Here is a 24789-nt window from a genome sequence, read left to right on the forward strand (position 1 = left end):
AACTTATTTTTAATAGTTGCAAGATGATTATGCTGTTAACAAAATACATTAACATCTGCCACATACAATTCCAAACAAACAAACAAACAAACAAACAAAAAAACGTGATCTAACGCGATGTTTAAACTAACCAACCAAAGAAACAAAAAATACTGTATAAACACAATTCCTTTGTATTGATAATGAAATGTGGCTGGCACGTCTGACTTACTTGTACAGGCAAAACGCAATATACACTGTCTACCGGTAGAGGGAGCCGCACATTACATTTTACTGGAAGATTGAATCAAATCTAGAAATAGAACCACCACACGTAGATGCACAGGCTGGAGTAAGGAAAGTAGTTGCGTGTGTGATCTGATGAATAGATCACACTTAGGCTTTAAGCTTAAATAGAATATTGTCTGCAGTGTTTGTTAAGAAACAAACACTGTGACCCCAGCCTTAATGTACAGGCACTACTGTAATGCAACACTTTGCATTGAAGTCTATTTTGAATATGGAATGGGGGGACATTAAACGCGGTCTTAAGAACCGAAACAACTGTCAATTCTAATATTAGCACTCCTGTATTCCGGCTCTATTATTGTCTGCCTAGGCAGATCTCATTGTAATAGAGCGCTTTTATTAAAAGATTAGCACTAACTTCTGCAGTTGGTGGAAAAATATCTGTTATCGCCGAGTTATTTGCAGCTGGAGAGTATTAAAGCCACGATTTGACGAGACCTGCCAAAGTAGAACAATTTGTATGTATGTATGTATGTATGTATGTATGTATATTATATTATTATTATTATTATTATTATTATTACTATTATTATTATTATTTTTAAATACTGATATAGCATTTAGAACCTGCGCATTCGGTTAGGAAGGTAGGGTATTTAAGGAGATATTTCAGTAAACAACACCGGATCAATAGAATTATGTATGAAAAAACGCCGCCCACTCGTTTTCATCACACGTTGCCAAGTATGTTGTAAAGAATGAACGCTCGCCTACATTGTGTAAATAAAACCCAGACCACTCTTAATAAACCTGCTTCATAATGAAACACAGTAATGTGATGCCGCTCGGCGTTGCAATCCGCGAACCCAAGGCGAGACCGCTTACAGCAGGCTAATGCAATTGCATTGACATTTGAAAGACACGTTCACTTACTGGCTTGGGAAATACTGTAGTGCAGTAAACAAATATACAGGGGTACTTAAACAATAGATATCCCTTCATTTTATAGATGTGTTTGGAAAGGGTTACAATTATAAAGTGTTTCTCGTGGAATCAATACATTTAACTGTGTTTCTCCATGAATTATTGCACTTCTGGACTTTGTAGTTTATAACACATATCATCTCTTGTCTGCCACTCTTAAATTGCTTTTTCTTAAAATAAAAAAGTAACATGGCGCGCGTTGTTAACTCGAGGTAAGATAGCCTGTGGCGAACATTTTTGTCAATGGTTAAGAGGCAGAATTAACGCGTGCGCGCATCAAATGGTCCGCAATCGACTGATCTTGGGTAGGTGTGCATCACGCATTTACTAAGTGTAACATCTTATCAAGATAAATATAGAAAAATCGTAGACTTTTATTGGGGAGTGTTTTCACTGGTTCCACCGAATCAGACACCCACACCGCAGACCGTGCCCTGAATATAGTTTCCTAGTATATTATTTTGAGAGAAAGTTTCGGCTGGAAATGTCACCTGATTTGGATTGAAAGAACCTTTGTTGTTGTTTTTTTTAAATCTTTTCCCCACCCCCACCGATTAGAAGACCGCCCACCACAGACAGTCTGCCCGAGACCCCTTATGATTTAAAAAGAGAGGCTGCATTCACACAGTGACATTCATTGAACACAGCGCTCGTAAGCAGATTGCTTTTTCCACTGCCGATATCTGTGCTCCAGTTCCCTTTGCCTGCACCGCGCTAAGGATGCTGAAACAACACCAGCTCCGCACAGGCATGCTTTTGTTATTTATCTGGCTTTTTCATTGTATGGAAGATCACAGAGCACAGGGTAAGTCTGGACGCGCTCATATATATATATATATATATATATATATATATATATATATATATATATATATATATATATATATATATATATATATATATATACACACACACACACACACACACACACACACACACACACACACACACACACACACACAGTATATAGCTGTATACCTTTCATTTACGTGTTCAATATGTTATAGCTTTTTAACTTCAGATGAAGTGCTACGAGCAGAATGACAGTTTGCCTTCAAAGACCTAACGGGACTGTGTAGTACCTGCAGTTCAGAGGTCGGATTAATGATGGCTACTTTTGAAATATATGTTTAGCATCGTATCAAGACGGGTATCTTTTATTTATTTGTTAAGTATACTGTATATGTATTATATCAACGAATGACTCATTAATAATTCATAATAATATGTATTATAATGTAATGCCGCGCTAATTTATTTTAAAAGTTTGTTAGCTGCAATTCCTGGATGCTTGTTTTTACTTTAAATCTATTACATTATCAGTAGAAACTACTACCTCGATGCTATAACTCTGAATCCCGTTCATTTTATCAACAAAACATTGGCACTGCGAATGCTGCTGATTAAAGACTGACACAAACTTTCGAGGGGTCTGGATTAAATGCATTGATCGTTTACACGCCTTAGAGCGGGGGATACAATTGCATGCCGGGGTATTAGCTCGAGGACAACAGTAATATAGTGCAATTAATGAGTGCTGGACACACAACACGTGATTGTCTGTCTTGTGGATTCTGTGCCAGACATTATACCAGCAGCCATATTCCAGTGTTTAACTTTTTTAATAACCCGCTTTTTTGAGGCTCATTGTGTACATGGGTTTTCTGTTCAGGTCTCTCATAGCAAATAGCGAATCATAAATAGCGCAGCATTGTATCTGTACATTAATGAGTTACCACTGAACTTGCAAAGTCGCAATACGGGTTGTAGTAGGCAGCGTTAGGAAGAATCGCCCCTTACTTTTGGACACAAATGTAACTGTGACTCAAACAGGTCAGTGAATTCTCCAGAAACACTGCAAAGTAAATATAAACATTGCGTTACTCGGGAAATCCAGTCCTTGAAATGCCTGTGTCGCTGGACTAGCATGTATGCATTGGTGCGCAGAAGTTCATCTTCTCAAGAATTGCGATAAACCAGACTGCTTTTTGCTTTCTCGGCTGCTTACACATCAGAGATAACAAAGAAAAGCATCTTTTAAAAACCAACTCTGTAGCCTACCCTATACTACTTACATTGTTCAAATGAATAACACTTTACAGCCACTGTATTTATTGGTAATGACTCTCTGAGTGTGTTATTTATTATTATTATTATTATTATTATTATTATTATTATTATTTTACACTACGGTGTTAAGGACATGTGTTTCATACGGCATTACACCGGGTTGTTGACTTGGTGTACTAATTCGTTTAGTTTGTGAATTCAATTTAAAATGAATTAAAAGCTAACCACCTCCTTTTCGCTAAATGTAGCCAGCTCTTCTTCTGTGTATAAAACACTTGGCATCCAGCAGTGCTTTGGCGACCTGCTGCCTCCTGCAGGGAAAGTATTTTCACATGCACGCGAGCAGCGCGTTTACAGGGCTGTGGGACCGGCTGTTGAAAGATTATTGTACTGGGGTCTCAAGTGTTGAAACAGTTTCATCACGTTACAAATTCAGACATAATACCGAGGGTAAACAATCTAGCATAAGCCAATACAGACTGCACGTGTTTTGTCTGGGGCACTGGCTACACACATTAATACGACTCCTTTATTTATTTATTTATTTATTTTGCAGCTGGTAATTGCTGGCTACAACAGGGCAAAAACGGAAGGTGCCAGGTTCTCTATATGACCGGGCTCAGCCGGGAAGAATGTTGCGGAAGCGGGAGGCTGGGAACTTCATGGACCGAGGAAGACGTGCCGAATAGTACGCTTTTTAGGTGGATGATCTTCAATGGTGGAGCCCCACACTGTACACCGTGTAAAGGTAAGCTGCTGCTTTCATCTTTTTTCTTTTTTTTTATTGAAATGCAAGTGTTTGGTATGTGATGCATTTGTTAATGATAACAACTGAATATATACATATATATTGTGGCGATCTCAGTTAACGCAGACAGGCGCATCACATAGACGAGACAATCCACACACACACAGACGGAGGGCAGGAGTGAACCTGGGATCTCTCGCACTAAAGCATAGCACCAATATGTACAAAAGAGCCGGCTCTTTTGCAAGGAGCGTATATCGGGCTTATGTGCTCGTGTGTTTACGTCACCTTCTACCAGCCATTGCATTGAAAAAAAAAAAAATCAAACTGTTGGATTGCTTTTTTTTAAAAACAGAAACCTGCGACAACGTAGACTGCGGTTTAGGCAAAAGATGCAAAATGAACAAGAGGAACAAACCTCGTTGCGCCTGCGCCCCCGACTGTTCAAACGTTACTTGGAAGGGGCCTGTGTGTGGATCCGATGGGAAGACCTACAAAGACGAGTGCGCCTTGCTGAAGGCCAGATGCAAAGGGCACCCAGACCTTGAAGTACAATACCAGGGCAAATGCAAAAGTAAGTGTACGTTTTCTCCAAGTTTATACTTGCGTTGTTGATCAACACTGCAGCAGTTTTCTTTTGTTGGCTTGAGTTGAAATTTATTAAACCAACCATCTAATAAATGTTTGTTATGATGACGATCGTTTTGCTGTTTGATTCTGGTAAATACATTAACATCCAAGATACAAAGTAAAGAAACCCGTTTCCCGCTTGGCATGGCCACAGTTCGCTTGTTGAAGTATGAAGTTACAAAGTAGGCTACAATGGTCACTGCTGTCAACATAAAACCTGGTATAGATTTAAGGTAAATAAAACAAGTGCAGTTGCTTATATCTCTATTTTTGTTACTTTCAGAAACCTGCCGGGATGTTCTCTGTCCGGGCAGCTCCACTTGTGTAGTGGACCAGACAAATAATGCCTACTGTGTAACGTGCAATCGGATTTGCCCAGAGCCAACTTTACCTGAACAGTACCTGTGCGGAAACGACGGAATTATTTACTCAAGTGCGTGCCACCTGAGGAGGGCTACCTGTCTGTTAGGCAGGTCGATAGGAGTGGCGTACGAGGGAAAGTGTATAAGTAAGTGTATCTTTTTTAATAATGTTTACCACGGTTTCTGTGTATCATGAATGAACCCAATTTGCCTCTCCCAAACCACTACTTATTTTAGAAGCTGTCATTTTACTAGTACGTTATTTCTGGGTTCATATTTCTATGTTTGCTGGTGCATTTGAATGGCTTTCCTACGGTGGCGCTGAAGTGCAAGACACAGCAAATTAGAAAACAAAACAACAAATTAGAAAACAAAATAACAAATTAGAAAACAAAATAGCAAATCAGAAAACACAACGACAAACCGGACAAGGAGGAGAGAGAGGCAAAAGTGTACCACGATTGGAGGAACAACATGTCAGTCACCGCAGCGGAACTCTGGGCGGAAACACTTGCAAACTAACCGTGGTAAGACACTTTTTCTTGTTCGAATTTTAATGTTTGTATTAGTCCTTACATTAGTCAGACAAGTGTGAAATAAACGAATACAAAACATTATCAAAATTCAAACAAGAAAAAAGTGATTTACCACAGTTAGTTTCCAAATGCTTCCGCCCAGAGTTCCCCAGTGGTGATTGACATGTTGTTCCTCCAATCAGTCACTTGGTACACTTTTGCCTCTCTCCCCTCCCTTTCCGATTTAGAGTTTATGTTGTGTTTTCTAATTTGTTGTGTGTTTTAATTTATTATTTTGTTTTCCAATTTGTCGTTGTGTTTTCTGATTTGCTATTTTGTTTTTCAATTTGTTGTTGTGTTTTGCACTTCAGGGGCACCCTACTTTCCTAACTTAGCTTCAATATTGTTTTTATATGCAACACAATGTCCAGGTTCAATTTGTAAAGGTTGAGTAACAGGCTGAAATGACAGTTGGAGACTATGATATTTGTCAGGCTGTACAGTGAAATTACATTACAGGACACAGTGTGCATGTCAAGTACTGTGTACTTAAATACCCACCAGGTACCATTGTACTGTCCAAAAAAAATGAATAGCCAGGATAAATGAATAAATCCCATGTGTTTTTCAGAAGCAAAGTCCTGCGAGGATATCCAGTGCCACAGTGGGAAGAAGTGTCTGTGGGATGCGAGGATGAGCAGAGGGAGATGTTCACTCTGTAATGAGGTGTGTCCTGAGAGCAGATCAGACGATGCAGTCTGCGCCAGTGATAACACCACTTACCCCAGCGAGTGTGCCATGAAACAAGCAGCTTGCTCTCTGGGAATACTGCTGGAAGTGAAGCATTCAGGATCTTGCAACTGTAAGTAAATCCTTAGGTGAAAGACACTTCCGTACTCTCAGCAATCCCGTGCAGTTTAAGGAGTGGGAATGGGAATTCTTGTCGCATGCGGCTGGCTTTAATAATGACGCATTTCCTGCCAAACTAAATAGAAGCAAAAACTCATGGGAGCTGTTGGGTTCCTAATTCCCTTTGCATAACTAACAAGGATATTGGAAGACTAACTTTCCAGTTAGCGCAATTCAGATATGAATTCCAAAAGTGGATGTGATTGTACCAGCATGAAAATGTGCTTAATAGTGGTAATGTTTGAATCTAGCAAGGCACACAGCATTGTGGCTCCACACTGACAGCTTGGAAATACTAGAATCATGATGCTCCTCTGCTTTAATCCTGTATTGTATTGCTGGTGGCTGGAATCAATCATTTTGTAATGATCTGGTGCTAATGTCTTTTTTCAAATTCACAAATAAGCCTCTATGTATGTGTGTGTGTGTATTTCATTATATTATTATTATTGCAAGGAGCTGCTTTTTACAGTTTGCAAGGCTTGTAATATATGCCTTCTTTTTCCTACTAAAACAAATGAGTAAATGTCTGCAGATTTATTGCTGTAAATAATTGATCTTAAACTATCAAGCTGAGCATGTGGATTATTTATGAGGCCTATATGTTTTACTGCTTTGCTTTTGTCAGTTGTCTTTTTGAACGTCATGTAGAAATACTTCTGCCAGCCCCCCGTCCCCTATCCCATGTGTGCACTGGCAGAAACAGTAAGGGGATGGGCCGGGGTTGCATCTCAGCCCTGTTGCAGTTAGTGTGTGCAGTAGTACTGCTAAGGAAGGAAACTCAAATACAGTATACCTAGACAACAAGAGCATGTTCTGTGTGCTTTCAGGAATCTGAGCCATTGAACCTTCGCATCTCTCTATGTCTGCACTTCCGACTCTCTAGATTATGTAAATCTCATTTCATAACAGCAGATGCCACAGAGCATCACGGACTGCCAAGTCCTGTAGAAACACAAGGCTACATTGTGGCTGTCCAGAGGGCTTTGAAAACATGCACTGAGCTTCTGCGCTGTTGTGATCCTTATTTATACAACAGCTCCCGTGTATTCTCCCATATAGCCATTACTGAAGACCAGGAGGAAGAGGAGGAAGACGAAGACCAGGACTACATGAGTTCTCTGCATATATCTCCATTACTGGACTGGTAAAGCAGTGGGACTGTGGGAGCAGCCCTAGGGCAAGGACTCCTGTCCATACTGTAAATAAGTGTACACTTATTTATTTCACACAAAAAGAAAGAAGTACACATAGTTGAGTCTGCTAGATGTTTATTTATACAGTGTCTTGGTTTATAATTTATACATTTCAAAATGTCTGGCTGACTGTATACCTTGTTTTTGTTTTGTAATTTTTGGGTTTTGTTCTTGTTTCTTTTCTTTTTTATTTTGAGGAAATATACTGGTCCAAAAAAGAGCAGTGTTATTTATTTTGAGGTACCGGTAGTATGCTACCATGTAAAGTAGAATTCTTCTGCAAGCTGTACATTGCATTCCTATGGCTGTACAAATCTGCTTATTCCTGGCATTTTCTTTCAGTAGCACAGGTGTTTATTTCTCAAAGCACTGCATGCTAGTCTGTGTGTTTATTTATTGCAAATCTGCTACGCATTCGTGTACATAAAATGCTTCAGGTTTTGTTTACAACTAGGGAATCATTATTACTGACCAAAGGACCTCTGCTAATGGTTCTGCACATGTGTGTGGTTCACTACATTGACATTACATTGAGAGGATTTCTTTTCTTGAAAACAGACCATTGTTTCTTTGAACACAGTCTAGAACAGCATGGTGCTTAACTTGTTCTGAACATGTCAGGACATGCAGAAGTCAATGTAACAGCATTGCAGATATCTCCCCAGATTAATATGCTCAGGCTGTCGGGGAGTTTACAGTTTGTTTAGGATATGTCTTTTATTATTGAATTCGACTGCATAGAAACTGGTTTAGCCAATGCACTGTGTCTTCATGTGAAATGTACTGCATCAACATTATATAAGACTTCATCAATTAGCTTTTCTCTCTATTTTCTTTGTTTTTTTGCAAGACATTTTTTTATTGTTGTTGCTGATGCATTTTTTTATTTTTATTTTCAACCATGAAAAGTTAAATACAAATTCAGTTATAAATATATAGTTTTGTATTTTTTTATGTAAATGTCAAATGTATATAAAAAGTTATAATAGTATTTGTACAGATATGGTGAGTGAAACAATAAAAAAATGCAATTTTCCCTAATGCTTTGTTGTGGACTTTTTGAGAACGTTCAGGCATTAAAGAAAATAGTGGATACAGGTCAAGTCCATGTTGTGGGATTTAGAGACTGCACAGTGAAGATCTCTTCCCTTCTATAGTGGCCCACTTTGTGTGACTTTTATAGATCCTTTCAGACCACCAGCATTGTGTGATCTGGGATCATTAGCACAAAGAACCCATGCTGCCGGCAGAGCCAGCATACAGCAAGGGCACACACTGGCTAGAGTGGCATCCTTGTCGCCACAGGATCTGTGCTTCCAATCACACCTCTACCCTGAGACCACAGGAAGAAATGTAGCTTCTTTACTTAAATTAAAGGGCATGTCACTTTACAATTCACTAGGCGCCTACGAGGGCTTGAGAGTAAAGAAAGGCTTGAGGGGTAGCAAGCTTGAAGCATGTGAGTGCAGAGGGGGCAAGAAATGTGCTTGGGCCTAGAAAAGAAACTAGGGAGAGTGATAGCAGGTTGTGGCCTCCATGAGGCTAGTGCATAAGCTGCGAAAGTATAGATGTAGCCGGGGGTCCCCTCTGCCCGGCTAGGAACCGCCGGGATGGCAGTGACTTGGGCAGGTGGCCGACCCAGTCGGTCGGGGGAGTGAGACCCACTTCCTCCCCAGAGGGATCCCTGTATGGACAGTTTAGAAAGGAGCAGAGGAGGAGGACAAAAAACAAACACGAGACAAAGAGAAGAAAGTGTGCTAGGTTAATAGAAGGAAAAAGGGGGAGATTGACAGGTGGAGCTGCCAGACTGACCTCCCGGCACTGCCCCGGCCACGCCCTTTGACTGACGTGGCGAGCGCTGCGTGAGGCTGTTTAGCGATAACTAGAAATTAGCGACAGAAAGCCACATGACCTTCAAACATTAATATGGCAGCAATATTCCATGAGAGGCTAATGTATTGGTCACATTTAGCATCTATAACTCTGCAAATATGAAGTCACTGCCTCAATCGGGTTGGAAGCATCATAAAAGAAGTGTCACAAAAGAGATTGTTCTTGTACAATACCCAGTGGAACTGCACTAAGAGAATCATAGAATCCAGCTGTGTACAGTGTGTGAAGACAAACCCTCCAAACACTGGGTCTTTATAGACTGAAAGCAAAAAGTCACATGATCCTAATATGTTAGAACCCTTAGGCCACAGGTCAAAGAGAAGGATGCTATGAGATTTGGTCCAAGAAGTTTCCATGAGTTGCAAGCTGGGATGGTTTATGAGATAATAGCAATTGTAAATGCAACAGATTTATAAATTCATACCCCCTCCCTCATGGAGATGCTTAAATACATCTGTATTAAAATTCTGGTAATAAATAAATAAATTCATAAATAAATTAATTAATAAAAATACTTGATAATCAGAATTTATTGCCATATCTAAGAGAAATGAGAACATTCAGGCATTAAAGAAAATAGTTGATACAGGTCAAGTCCATATTGTGGGGTTTAGAGACTGCACAGTGAAGATCTCTTCCCTTCTATAGTGGCCCACTTTATGTGTGAGTTTTATAGATCCTTTCAGACCACCAGCATTGTGTGATCTGGGATCATTAGCATAAAGAACCCATATTCCCATATACTCCAGGGACTTACTAATGAATTGCAATCTGGTTTTATTTAGGGTTCACATAGGCTAAAATCATACTTCAAACAGTTGCTAAAGCTATATACGTAACATTCAAAATAATAATTGCCCCTTTTATTGAGGATGTCATTGTAAAATAAACTTTGACATAAACACAAATTAATCGTGATAGCATTGAACGTCACCAGACCACCACATCAGTAAATAGCGGCAGAGCTGAGAGTTATCCACAGACCTAACAATGTAAAGCATAAATGTTACTTCTCGTTTTTCAAGCGTAGTTTAAAATCTCCATGCAGTCAAACATTTTCTTTTTGAAGTGATAATAACTTTACCATAGCAGATAAGGGTACATCGTCCATGTGTGATTGACTCTGAAATGAAAGTGATTCTCGTCTGAGCTGTAAAGTGTAGGCTCCTCAGAGGATATGAAAATGATGTCTTATGCAGTGATGTACCAGTAATACCCAGATCCTATTTTTCTTCATCCAAACTCTGTGGTAAAAGTTACAGTAATGTTTTTGTCTGTAGTTGGAAGGAAAATATACTGTTTTCAAAGCAAGGTTGTGCAGTGTACTGTACATTAAGAACCAGGACAACATAAACATTGCAATGTAACAGTGTGTTAAACATAAGAGTTTATCCAAACTTGTTGAAGTGGTCTAACAGTCAGCTTTGTGAATTGTGAAGTGCATTCTACTGCCATCACATGCAAATATGGGGTGCCATGTGTAAAAAATAGTTAATATTTTAACAGGTCTTTTTCTGGCGTTTGTATGCAAATGAGCTCCGCCTGCTTTGTGCCTTGATGCGATTTTATTGGCTCTTGCAATGCTAATTGCAAAATATGCAGATCTAAGCATTACAAGAGCCAATCAAAGCACAAAGCAGGCGGAGCTCATTTGCATACAAACTCTAGATTTAGCTGACCAGTTATTTAGCTAAATGTTAAGTCTTGTTAAGAGATTTAAGATTTAGCTAAATGTTAAATCTTGTAACTAGATTTATAAATTATATCTGAATGTACACATTTAAAATATATTTGTTTATTTTCACAACATTTATAAATCTGGGGAAAAAATACAAGATTTAAGTTAAATCTGGGAAAAATGTTAAAATATTAACTATTTTTCTTTTACACATGGCACCTCTTACGCAAATGCAGATGCTAGATTTAGTATTGCGATTGTGCTGTACTTTACACTGCATGAAGAAATGTGTTCATCTCGAAAAAGGCATTCAGACAACAAACCAGAAGGTATTCAGTGTTTCACAGGCTGTTCCTGAAAATTATTTTTGAACCTTGCCAGTTACCGTAGATGTTGTCGCCTTCGTTCGTCTGCTGTAACTATGGCGTCTTCAATGTCACTGCTGGTTTTGAAACGGGCCTCTTTGCTGAATACAGCGACTAAATCATTACTAATTCCGATCAGGTAAACACTCAACGTTTGTAGGCATTCAACAGTTATGAATGCCGTTTTGAAAACATTAACATTAACGTGAACACGGTGTACAGCGAGCAGGAGTTGTCATTTCTCTCAGGTCTTCTTTATTGACTGTTGCTTTGTTTTTTGAGACGCTATTTATCGGTCATTTTGTTTATTATTATGAATGTCAGGACACCAAGACTTTCAGGAAAACTAAAACTGTAAACATATTTTAATGTCCTTCTAACGACCTCAAGACGACAAAAAAAAAAAAAAAAAAAAAAAAAAAAACAGCATTGTGCAGGGTATGTGAGAGATGGGGTTTATACTGTACAATTTGTGTTTAGCCATTCTAACTGGGAGAGTAGTGTGACAGAAGTGAGATTTACTATTACATTCAGATAAATGGCCTAGCTAAATGATAATGCATTTGAAGTGGAACTCGTCGTGCAGTTTCGCTAGTAGGCAATACAAAACATAAGTGAATAGTAGCGATTGCATTAATTGTTTAAGTATCAGTGAGTACACTTTTAAATTATTTGTAATGGAACAATATAATGCAATATGCCAGGCTTGGTTTTGGGATGTATTGTGTCTCTGACTTCCTCAACACACGAAGGCTGTGTTATGTTGTCTGTTGTGTTTTGCGAATAATTTCAGCACTACTCTAGCTGTGATTCTTGACGCGCTGCAGTGTCTGCACTTTACAGCTGTATATCTCTTTCCAATCTGGGACTTTGTTTTCTAACCAACCGATGATTACTTATTTAACTTAACACCCAGTATGAATTGGGAAAACTACAAGTGAGTTTACTGGTTTAAAGAATAAAGTACCTGAGACAAGTCATGAGTATTACTAGAAAAAAAAAAAAAAAAAAAAAAATGAAAAACATATTGTAAACCTCGGGAGACTGTTGCAGTAAACACACTTGCTCGTAGGCGAGTCTAATGCAAACAGTAAAACACTTTATTTTTTTTTAAGAATGGACAGATCAGCCAGTCACATTTCGAATAACCCAGTTGAGATGCATCACACTGTGTCAATTGGGGCCATGTTTATAAACAGCTGGAGAATACTGCGGGCACTTGGTGTAATGTTAAGCTTGAAGGTCACACTGTGATTACAGTCGCTGAGCTATTCATTTTGCACTGGCCAACACTACTGTACATCCGAAATGATTAGACTTAGGATGTAAACGTTTCTAGCCAGTAGTCTAGACTGTGCATTGACTGGAAATGGCCTGTTCTATTTTTAGAAACTTAATTCTCAGAAAGGAAAGGTGTCTCTAAGTCTTTCTTTGGTTCTAGACAAAAATGAATTACAACTCTGTTTTATGCCAACCGTCACCTTATCTATTGAGGACATCTCATCTTTAATACATGTGCTTTTTGCTAGTTATCCAGTGTTAAAATAATTTTTGCATAGCTCAGTATGGTTCTACATAAATTAATGTGCTGTTAGTTTGCATAATTGTGACTCCCAAAGACATTCAAATAAGAAAGTTTTACTAAGCTCATCATCACTAATACAGTAAGTGCTGCAAATTTATTCCAGTTATACTAGAGTATAATCTCCTAACTCTTAACTGTTAAAACAAGCAAGCATTTGTATTTGTTCAGGAGATCAAGATATCAGAATTTTTGATATAAAGATGTATTCTTATAGATAAATGAGGAATACTACTCTGCAGTGAAGTACAGTGATTGAGCACCGCCCGGCCTCCGGCACACTGAGCACTGCCTGGCATGCCCCTTCTTAATATTGCAGCTTGTTCTTGACTGCAGCATGTCCAGTACCACGTGCAGTATGTGGTACTAGATTTCCAGTAGTTACAGAATCCCTGTGAAACTTAACAACATATATTCATAAAGCAGTATGGGGTCATGCACGCCAAACTGACTAATAGTTAGGGTCTGATGATGCCACAAATATTGTTAAATACATTTAGCAACCCAGTTAATTTTTATACATTTATATATTCCCCACTAATATTAATAATAAAAAACGATGGTACTGTCAGGGCTTTCCTGGGAAGAATAGCAATACAGTACCTTTAGAGTTACAAATATATACTGGGCAAATCCTGTGTTTGCCAAAAACAGGCACCTTTGAGAAGTGATGTTTTTAAAATCCAAAACACTAGAGACCTGTAAAGAGATGTTCCACAAATAACTACACTCAAGTGGCAGAAGTTAGTGGCACTAGTTAACTGGGCCAAGTTTTGGGATTACCCCTTTGTAATTTATATATGGTATCTCTTATTTCCATATGAGACACTGAACCTATTTTGTTTGTTCTGGTTGGGCTGTCACTTTGCAAACTTAATTAGTGCAAGAAGAGTTAATCTCTTCATATAGAAAATAGAAATGAAACTTGTTGAAGAATGTATCAACAGATCGGTGACATGCTGTGTTTAAGTACTATGCCAGGGTAAAAAAAAAGTTAAGCTTCAAACAGGCATAATGAAGTTGTCATCATCCCTTAACAATGAATCATATCCCTTTGAAAATATGACTTTAGGCCTATATTGCCCACCATGGTGGAATCTTGTCAGGTCAAACAGGTTGAGTAACGTGCCATGTAAACATGCAGTGTGAAGAATCTGGAAACGGGAACGCTAACTGAACATGCACTGTTCTAATTAACTTAGTAACAGCTTTCTTTAACCTTGTGTCTTGCTATATTTTTCAGTGTCACTCTGCCCCCTGTTGACACATAAGAAAGATTGTTTGGGCAGTAATGTGTTGAAGAGTTGGCTTGTATTCATTTGTGTCTGTCTAAACTTTCTCATGTCTTGTGGCTGGTGTTTAATTGAGATTAGACTGCTCTTCAGCTCCCCTGCAATGAGAAAGCTGCAGGTTGTTAATGTCAAGATCTGTATAAGAGTATTGTGCAAAACCACAAGAGTAGGGCCCCCAAGATTTTATATATATATATTTTATATATATATGATGTATACCCTGTTTGCTGAAGTTTTATGTCTTTGGAAAATATAAACTAGTACATTATTTAGTGTGTTTCATGTTTACATTTCTACTGGTCTTTTGTATAAAAACAACCTACAGTAGAATCTGAAATGCATGTGTTTGAGCTAATGAAGAAGCTTGAACCCAGCTGTGTTAGTAAGAGGTAAGCTTGTGCCAAAGAGAAAATATCTGATCCACAAATTTCCTGTGTTCTGGGATAATTAGTCTAGTAGACAAATGGAAAGCTAAACATTTCATTTTACCACACAAATTCTCAGCAATTAGAATAATCCTTCCACGTACCTTTACAGCATGTGCTGGCTTAAACTTGTACTGCAGAGCTGAGGCATATTTGCACCACTGATCCCACTTTTCCTGGCGTTCCGTGTTTTGCTTCATTCTTTACTAAATAAAAAATAGCTAATATATTGACAGTTTTTAGTTATTTTTTTTTGTACCAATGAAATGTTTTTACTGAAAGGAATAATAATACTATGGTAGCCTAGTTAAAGCATGGGCAAGTACAGCTTTAACAATTTCCTGCATGCATTTTGGTGACTGCAGAAAGCATTTACCATGCCTGTGGAGAACCCTGCCTACGAAGCACTTGCATGTTTACCCTCAGCAGCCGTCAATAGCAAGTTTTCTAAAGTGTATAACTTGTTTGTGTTTGTTACTCCCTTTTTCTGCCTGGGAAAGGGGATTGTCAAGATGTAGACTGGGATGCCCTTATAGCATCACCCCCCCCCCCCAGGGATTGTGCACATTCCTGCACCTGTCATGAATTAGGCACCCTGACATTAGGGTTCATTAAAACCACTCTTGCACCACCATCCACCTTTGCCTTTAATAGCTTTTGTAGCTTAGGTTTATTGCTTGGATCATAAAATGCCATGTGGCAAGGTTCTACCTCTAAGTAAACTTAAGAGTTATTCATTTGGAGTCGTTGTGGTGGTCTTTCTGCAGTAGACCTGTCTTTGTGCCTTTTTATGTTGGTGAAAGATTAAGTGCACTTGAAAGGTGCTGGATCAGTAGCACTCACTGGGGACTTTAAGGCTGTCTGTTTATCCACTAAGTATGTTAGCAGTAGCAGACAGATCTCAAGCTTCCCCAATCTGTCTTGCCAAATACCTATAGTATGCATTAAACTAGACTTGGGAATCCCTCTGCCCCTTGACAGGAGAGGTAAGTTTAGCCATTTTGTGCCAGTTAGTTTGTAGAAACTGCCTTCTGCCACCACAGTGTCAAAGCCTGATACCACAGAAACCATTTGAGGGAGTGACTTCATATTTGCAGGTTTTATAAACCCTCCATTCTGAATGTGCTGGTCACCTGTATGGCTGCCATGTTGAGATTATGCAACCTTTTAAGTTACTGCTGTTCAGAGACAATAGCACTAATGCTTGGAATAGAGTTGTGTAGTAAACATACATTGTGTTAACCTCTGGCAGTATTAATGTACTTATGAAACTGGACCTGTGGATAACATGCAGGTCTAGTAAATGACTAAAAACTACTAAATTGAGTGAATGAACATACCGTAAAACTTAAAATACTCGCCTGGTCTCTATTAAGTGCCAGGGCTGTTAGGAAATAAGAAAAAATAGACGCCGGGTCTCTCTTAAACGCCGGGTTTTGAATAATAATATAATGCGTGTCATATTGAATGTTCCAGCCAGTACACACACATGGCTGTACAGCGAGCTTACCAATTTGTTTTTCAACAGCATTGAAGAGACCCTGATCGGATGAATGATAAGAAAACTGAACATAATTTATTTTAAAAGGTACACTTAATGGATACATTTTTTTAATGATGTTATTCATTTTAAAACCAGTTGTAAAGCTTATTTGACCGTGCTTTAAGTAAGTAAAATCCAAACTTGTTTTCTGATATTAACAGGGTTGTTTAGTGTATTTGTATTTTTTTTGTATATTAACAGCATTCCGTGCATTTGAGTCTTTCAATGAATATTCAGATTTTTCTCCTTTTCCAGCATTCTTACTTATCAATGTACATATTATAAAAACAAATTAGTCACTTTACCTTTGATTTTGTGATCAAAATGCATTTGTGTTGATTTTATTGTTAATCTTTAAACAGTTTGAAGCATTTTTGAGTGTGTTGTGGGCCAACAGTATGAACTTATTTTTCGTATTAACAGTATTTCATGGGGTTGTCTTGCAGTGAAGAGTCGTTGCGGGTTAATTTTTCATCGATTGTCTGTGCTTATCAATGTACACGTTTTGAGGTGAACAATAAATATAATATACGTTAATAAAGATTATACTTATTGGTTTTATTAATTTTAAAACCATGTCTGTTTTGTATTGTGCTGAAAGACTATACAAATATAATAATGTTTACTTTAATACACACTTGTTCTGATATTTACAGTGCTGTCTTTAGTGGATTTTACTGTTTTTATTATTAATTAATAATATTAATTAATAATATTTTGTTATTGTATTTCATTACAAACTGTTATTATCCACTGACACAACCTTTGATGACATGGCTGGAATGTTGTAATTTTCTTATATCGTTTCTATAAGGTTGTGTGCAGACAGCTTTTTCATGATTGCATCTGAAGTATATGTTAGTGATCTTACATATTAAACAGTCTCATTTGTCCCCAGTCTCCAATAGGCGCTGGGGCTACTGGCAAATATTATAAATAAACGCTGGGGAGTTTATTTAAAGTTTTATGGTACATACCAGTTTGGGGAATTGCTACCATGTTGGCATCTTGATTAGTGTCTTTAGAAAACAGTCTATTGATAAACACATTAACTGTACAGTATATGATGATAATGACAATGATGTTCCCTGCAGGAAGACCTGTTTTATGTGACACATATTTCTTAAAGAAGTATGTTTGCCACAAGACTGTTCAAGATATCTTCTTCCTAACTCAAGATACAGCTGTTTAAAGTTAGTGGGATAGTATTTTTCTTGGTCATTATAATATACAAACAATTAAAAACATGTCTAAACATAGTTCTTTGTAGGTTCTCTTGGAATAACTAGAACATGTGCTATCACCTGCGAGTCATGTGAAGCATGTTGACATCAAACATCACTTTTTAAAACAGTCCTCTAAATTAGGAAATAACTGGGTCCAATTAGAAAGGCTCCAGGTTATAGTTGAAAAAATGCAAATTCTTCTAAAAGAAAAGGAAAAAAAGCAAACAAGTGCCATTATCAAGCATTATTTTTGATTAGTACAACATGTGGCACCATTTGTTTAATTAGTTTTTTACTGTAAAAAGACAGTTTTGAATTTCAAATAAACATGAGTCATATCGTATCTATAAAGCAAATAATGTAGCCTTCTGGTAACTCAAAGCTTCCATTGTATTTTAATTGAATATATAAATGTTACTTTTACTAGAATGAACCTAGGCATACATTTAGAAAATAACATGGTCCTTGGCAATGGCAGTTTGTGGTTAATATATAAATATATTAGAAGATGTAGTGCTGTTCTTCTGATTATCTTTAGATCTCATATACTGTAGGCCTGCAACAGTTAACATAAACACACCATCAAAACACAAATGAACTGGGTAAAAGTGGACTTGTTGTCTTTTTTCATTACTACAGCATATGATCTACCTTAATTTTTATGGGGACGTTTAGATTATCAATAAATCAATCTTGATTTCTTACATAGCACCTTTTGTGATAAATTGCCTCAAAGCGCTTCACAGATTAATAAAATAACATGTTTAATAATATAAAAAAACTTTTTAGAGAAATTGTAAAAGGTAAGATGATGAAATATCCATTTAAATTACATACGTTAAAATCATTAGTCATTTTAATTCCTAATTAAAAAAACAGTGGCACATAATAAATAATGGGATAGACTGGAAACAAAGCAGTGTGGCAATTTGAAAAGTAAGTAAACTTCTGAAGAAAAGCAAAACCGAGGAGCCAACATTCCCCCCCCCCCCCCCCCCCCCCCCACACACACACGCATGCACACAAACAGAAAAAGTAAATCTAGCATTTACCTTTGTGTAGCTAGGGTATATGCTCAATCTTTGTGATGCAAGATTCCTTTGTAAAAGGCTTAGCTGCAAAATGAAACGTCTAGTCCCTGATTACCTGCAGCATAGTGCTTGTAAAATCTAATCCTTATTGGGTTGTCTACAGATTTTTGAAGGATAAAAACTTTTAATTTGTTTTCTTTCTCAACTTGAGACTAACCAGACTGCACAGTAGGAGTCATACATCTTCAGATTAAGGGTCTGACGCCGTAGTGTAGGTCATGCACTGGAGGTGAATGTGAGCATTATCAGTCCCAATGATCAAGCAGATTATTGTGAGTGAGATACTTGAACCAGATAGTGTACAGTCAGAACTCGGATATCCGTTACCCAGATAGACATCAGTCACGTTTTACCGCACTTGGATTAAGAATAAAATCAATCCCCATTGTATGTATGTGTAACAAATTAATGTACTTACCCGTCGCATGCGATTTCTGACTCTGTCATCAGTTTTCTGATGCAAAGCCCATCTCTTCAATGTTACAATTTGTCACAGACCTCTGCATGCCAAATCAGTCTGTGCAGTTATACTGCGCTTCCTCCAGTTTCACCTGACAAAGCAAAGAGACAAGCAACGGTAATGTAACAGTTAACCATTAAACAGTTTTCAATACTGTGATGTATTTTTTTTTTTTTTAAATCTGTGATCTTTAGTTGCTTTTATGCATTTTCATTTGCAAGTGAACTGTGACGTTAGGGCCATGTCGAGCACTATATTCTGCAATACTGAAAACTGACTTTGGATACTGTTTTAATTCTGGAATGGGTTAGGTCGGCTGGGGAGTCCTTGGTTCGCCGGGCGCCTGCAGGCTGGCCTGTACACAATTGAAAACTGTGTGGTCCTCTGACACTAAATTCTGGCTATGGCTGCATGGTAGGCTTGCAGAGTGAAAAGGAAGGGGACAGCTGACAGCACTCGTTTCGGAGGACGCGAATGCTCGTCTTCGTCTCTCCTGAGTTAATTCAGGGGTTGCAGTGGTTAAATAACAATTGGAGATTCCAAAAATTGGGAGAAAATTGGAAAGGAATACAAAGAAAATAAGTCTGTAAAGGGTTAAACGGTACACAAAACCATTAAACAGCTCAGTGTGTCCTAAACGTTTTAACGAAAATGTTCTGTTGGATCCTGTTTGGAGGATGCATTGTAAATCATTGCAGGTTAAATCTTGATGAGCAAATCAGTCGGTGCGTTTACATGAATGTCAGAATTCCGATAGATTTCCAAAAAGTAATTCAGATATTAAGTCATGTAAACACATTTTTTTCCAAAAACTTTTCTGGAAATTCTAAAAGTGAGTTTTCAGAAAACACCACCTAGAATATTCCAATAGTATTGCAAAAACTGATATAATTTGTCACGCAATCATACTTAATCTGATAGTGTACTGCACATGTGCAAACTCTAACATCATTCCCACACACATGATTATTAAAGCAAAAAAAAAAAAAACAGAGGCAGTAGTGGTTCAACTTTTTGGAGCCATAGAGTCGAGACTCAGTACCTGAACAGTGGGAGGTGGGAGAACGAGTTTTGTTTTGTTACATTCCTATTTCAATGTCCAGAGATTAGCACTCACGTCTTAACTGACTTCTTGAAGTATCACAGCCCAAAACTTATTTTTGGATCGTAAAAAAGATCAACGAAAAAGTTCAAGACGAGGATATAAGAAAGTATAATAAGAATCAGTTTTGCTTAGCAAGTTATAGACTGGCGTCTTGTGTAAGGACGGTAATAAAAAGCAGGCTTGTGATGCACATAGTGGGAATGATTCTGGATTATATAATAATGTCTATTCCAAGGGATACTTTCCCGTTGTGTGCTGGATGTCAGATTTCAGTCACCGATCAGTTTCTGCAGATCCATTTGTTTAGTTAAGGATAAAGTGATATTATTTATTTAAATAAAGTAATAGTATTTGAATAGAAGACACCATTACTATAACTATAGTAGTTCATGCAGAAATTGCCTGTACTGTTGGCGCAGCAAAATAATTCTGTCTAGGTAAAATGCATTTTGAATTTACAGTAGCTTATATGAAGAAACAGGTGAGCTGTTGCAAGAAGTGGCACATGCTGGGCAATTAGAACCGGAGAGATGTACAGGATAATAATCTTTTGAATACAGCATAATAATTAGCAATTTCGCTAAATCTAAAATACCTGAAAATTCGTGCCTCAATCTTGCTGCAGACTGAACCGAGCCCTGTCTGTTACCCTTCTAGTCGCTACTGCATATGTGCAAGTGCTCTACCTTTTCTGAAAAATGAAATCCATTTAGACAGTTGAACTGATCCGAAATGTAATTGGATTATCTGTTCCAAGTCATGTAAACACAGTGTCGTTTTCAGAAAACCAATTTTCTGATTCAGTTTTCCAAATATTTTTGCTTTCTGAAAACTTGATCTCATGTAAACGTGCTGAATGTAAAATGTATAATACATCAGTTCTGTTTTTTTCCTTGAACGTGTGCATCTCTGTTGAAACTGTTAATGACTCTTCTTCACACAAAAGGTTTAAATTGTTAGTCTGTTAAAAACACACTTGCGTTTCAGCTTATCAAGAAAAATGATTGAAAACAATAACCCGATTTCTCCTTCAGTACCTGCAGCTCTGGTAAACGTATTGCATCGCCCCATTGAATTAACTCATTGTGCTTCATAAAGTCGAATGAAACCTGCTGAATAATGTTCCGCAAACATATTCAACATACTTAACGAAAAACTGCCAAAAAATTAAAAAATGTAACGTTTAGTTTTTTTTTTTAATCACTTCAATCCTACAATTCTAGGTGATGCAAATCGGTGGTCCATAGCTATCTATCTATAGTGCTGTGCACCCCATCGGTGACACTCTGGTGTTTTGTGAAGTGATTCCTCCCCTGAAAGTGTTCTTTATGACCCAAACCTGTGCTTGGTAATAAGGATCTGTGGGCCCCATTTTGAGGAAGCACAGTAAAACGCAGATGTAAGGACAAAGTACTTCAGGCTGGCGCTGGATTACACCATCCTGTCATCTAGTGAGGAAAAGGAAAAGCTGCTTAGGTAGTTCTTGGATATCATGCATGGCAGAGCAGCAGTCCTATGCGCTGGGGAGCTGGCTAATTCACACCTTTCTTACCTCGACAGAATCTGGTTTGGGTCCCACTTTGGCCACAAGTGGTATGAGTTTGTTGATCTCAGAGTAGCCACCAGTAGACTTTAGTCCACAATTACAAAAAAAAAAAAAAAACGCTGCTTCATTTCTTGAGGGGAAAGTCAAACCCTTTGCACACTTCTGAGTTCATTAAGATTTGTTTAAACATTATTTTACAGAAGAGCTAGTGAAAAGTGATGTATCCCTCCTATGTGCTGATGAATATCAGACCCTTTTATTAGGAAAGGCTTCAGTGTAGGAAAGATAAGAAGTGTTGATGGGGAAAGGCTTCTGAAAGGATCTGATTAACATCAAAGAAAGCTGTCGATGTGGAGGGAGATTTACAAGAGCACATTTATCCCAATCTGTGCAGGAAATGCATCAATCAAGATTTAAGACACGGTTAGCTGTGAAACAGAGCAGACACTTTCCTGAAATCTTATTGTTCTTCCTCTGTTATCGGTGGTGTAATGTATTATAATGAACAGAGCAGACACTTTCCTGAAATCTTACTGTTCTTCCTCTGTTATCGGTGGTGTAATGTATTATAATTTTCTCTTTGGCAGAGTCTGGGAAAGTGTAGGTTTAGGAAGGGTTGGATTATGGACTGAAGTTGTACAGGCACTGGCAGTGTTATGATGTTAGATCATGTGCACAAGAGACTGGTAACAAACGGAACTTCATTTTAATCATGTAAATGGTGGTTGACCTTAATAACAGCAGATGTTAAACTGTCTCCCAAGGGTACTTTTGGTTCAAAAGATTTTTCTTTTTATTTTATTAAAAAAAAAAAAAAAAAAAAAAAAATATATATATATATATATATATATATATATATATATATATATTAGATATATATATTAATATATAATGCATACTAGGTTAATGATCCACTTAGATGCACACTCCATATGTGAAATGCATTCAGTTTAAAAAAAAAAAATTGAAGTTCATAGATTGCTAATGAAACGACTACCAATTACATAAGCAATGACTGCTCTGAAACGGGAGCAGATATACAATTTTGCAAGAGAAAACACTGGAAATTGTCATGCTTTTTGAAGCAGTTTGCTTTAGCAGTGCAGTGTGATTTTATAAAAACACAGAAAGACCTTTGATAATATTATGCATGAGAGAAAAAAAGAAAAAGTTCCAAGAAAGTTTCTGAGTCTCTCAGTACATTATGTGTGTGTTCGTGACAAGCCAGCTACTGTACATTGTGCACACAACAGCACAGTCCTTGCCACTGGCTCTTTCTCTGTGACAGTGAGCCTGTGGGCTGACATAAAGTGCAGTCTGTTGTTAACTGGTAGATGGGAGCATGCCAGAAGCTCAGCAGACAGAACTAATGTCGGGGGCGGGGGGGGGATTTTTTCCTGCCCCTGGCTCTCGTCCTTCCATTTTCGTTTTCTTGAAGAAAGTTTTTAGTGGCATGTCACAGTTTTGAACTTGTTGTCTTGCAGGTCAGCAAGTACGACGGCATGCCGGCTGGCGCAAGACCAAGCCCATGACACGCAGCTCATTACTGTGGAGGAGAAACTGGTAAGGATATGCTGAACACTGCCTCAGGGGAACAATGCCATTGCATTAGCATTCATTTAGGTCAGTAATGCTCTTCCCAACTGCAAAGCTAAAGGAAGCAAGTGTGGAAGATGCTGTAAGGGAATTCATTTGGAAGCTCTGAAGCAAGTGTGGAAGACACTGTAATGGAATTAATTTGGAAGCTCTGGAACAAGTGTGGAAGACGTTTTAATGGAATTCATTTGGAAGCTCTGAAGTGGGGCGTGAGAGGGCAGGGGTTAAAAGGTCTCAAGGCTCTCATTTTGTTTTATACCCATTTGTATCAAAACTCTGTGTGTTTCAGAAACGTTGGGGTTGGGTGGCTTGGTGACTTAGTGGATTGGCACTGAAATAGGATAGACCCTTTCAGCACTGAGTCAATCCCAGACATTTTGATGTGTTTCCTGGTTTGGTGGTTTCCTGTCACTGAAGTCGTTGTCATGAGTTCACTGCTGATCTTACACATTTTTTGAAATAGCAACGGAACATATTCTGGATTAGTTTAGGCCCTTTTTTGCTGTGCCTTTTATCAAATCCATAATCAGAATGAAACAAACGGGTTGGGGGAAGTAAACTGGTGCACAGCTAAACGTTTCTAAATAAAGAAGCCAGTTTTATCTGGTCACATCCAAGTTGCCCCATCAGGACAAGTTTTTAGTTTTTCTGCTATTGCAGTCGTACCACTGAATGAAAAGCAGAAAAATGAAAAACTGTGTTCATTGCAATGCCCAAATGGAAGTGCTCAATTTTCAGAACAGCAAACAGAGGACTGTAACATGAAAGAGGTTGTTTACAGTATGGGCATGCTGTGTAACTGGTTTACATTGTGATCACTTTGCTTGCTTAACCATTAAGATTAGTGCCCAATTGAGTTCGTATATATTTGATGTAACTGAGCGCAGGTGACATCTGGGGTGGGTTAGGCACATGAAGCTGTGCAGGATGAGGTTTCCTTCAGAAGATTTGCAGGTGTAACATAATATCTGTGCTCTCATTACAAATTCATAGTATTCCTGCAAGTTTCACTCTGTGGATGGTATTATGCTATGAACCTGTCACATCAGTGCACATTCTTCTAATTGGAACAACAGAACTGTTGGGGAATGTTATCTTCCCATCACACTCCGAATGGTGTTGGGGCAATAGAATATTTTGATTTATTTAGATTTTTGGGATGGGGTGGGAAAAAAGCTGGTTTGATGCAAATGTTACATGATTTGATAACAAAAAAAGTGTTGCAGCAGGGTTTGTCCAACAGAATTTTTTTTTTTTTTTTAACAAGAGCACCTACATTAAAAAATTTGACAGGTTTAGAATATATGTAGGGGCTGTTCAGATGGAAATGTTTGCACGTATTGTT

General features: G+C 38.0%; 2 protein-coding genes across 4 annotated transcripts in view; both read left to right on the forward strand.

The window, feature by feature from the left end:
- Positions 1-1702: 1702 nt before the first annotated feature.
- LOC121314167 (follistatin-A) lies at positions 1703-8536 on the forward strand. 3 transcript variants are annotated; one of them, XM_041247181.1, is made up of 6 exons: positions 1703-2017; positions 3839-4030; positions 4386-4604; positions 4944-5168; positions 6169-6399; positions 7486-7592. In XM_041247181.1, exons 1-6 carry the CDS (start codon positions 1933-1935, stop codon positions 7506-7508), a joined length of 975 nt encoding a protein of 324 aa, XP_041103115.1. In that variant the 5' UTR covers positions 1703-1932; the 3' UTR covers positions 7509-7592. The 3 variants fall into 3 exon arrangements, with proteins under 3 accessions (XP_041103115.1, XP_041103124.1, XP_041103106.1); XM_041247190.1 differs by having other exon boundaries at positions 7277-7575; XM_041247172.1 differs by having other exon boundaries at positions 1704-2017; positions 7509-8536.
- A 3053-nt stretch (positions 8537-11589) lies between these two features.
- Positions 11590-24789, forward strand: part of LOC121314188 (NADH dehydrogenase [ubiquinone] iron-sulfur protein 4, mitochondrial-like) — a 33366-nt gene continuing 20166 nt past the window's right edge. The window contains exons 1-2 of the mRNA XM_041247200.1: positions 11590-11717; positions 23333-23411. Coding sequence (XP_041103134.1) covers positions 11635-11717; positions 23333-23411 — 162 coding nt within the window. The 5' untranslated portion in view covers positions 11590-11634. The remainder of the gene's footprint in view (positions 11718-23332; positions 23412-24789) is intronic.

The sequence above is a fragment of the Polyodon spathula genome, chromosome 1 (genome assembly GCF_017654505.1).
Source record: "Polyodon spathula isolate WHYD16114869_AA chromosome 1, ASM1765450v1, whole genome shotgun sequence".
In the NCBI taxonomy this organism is placed as follows: Eukaryota; Metazoa; Chordata; class Actinopteri; order Acipenseriformes; family Polyodontidae; genus Polyodon; species Polyodon spathula.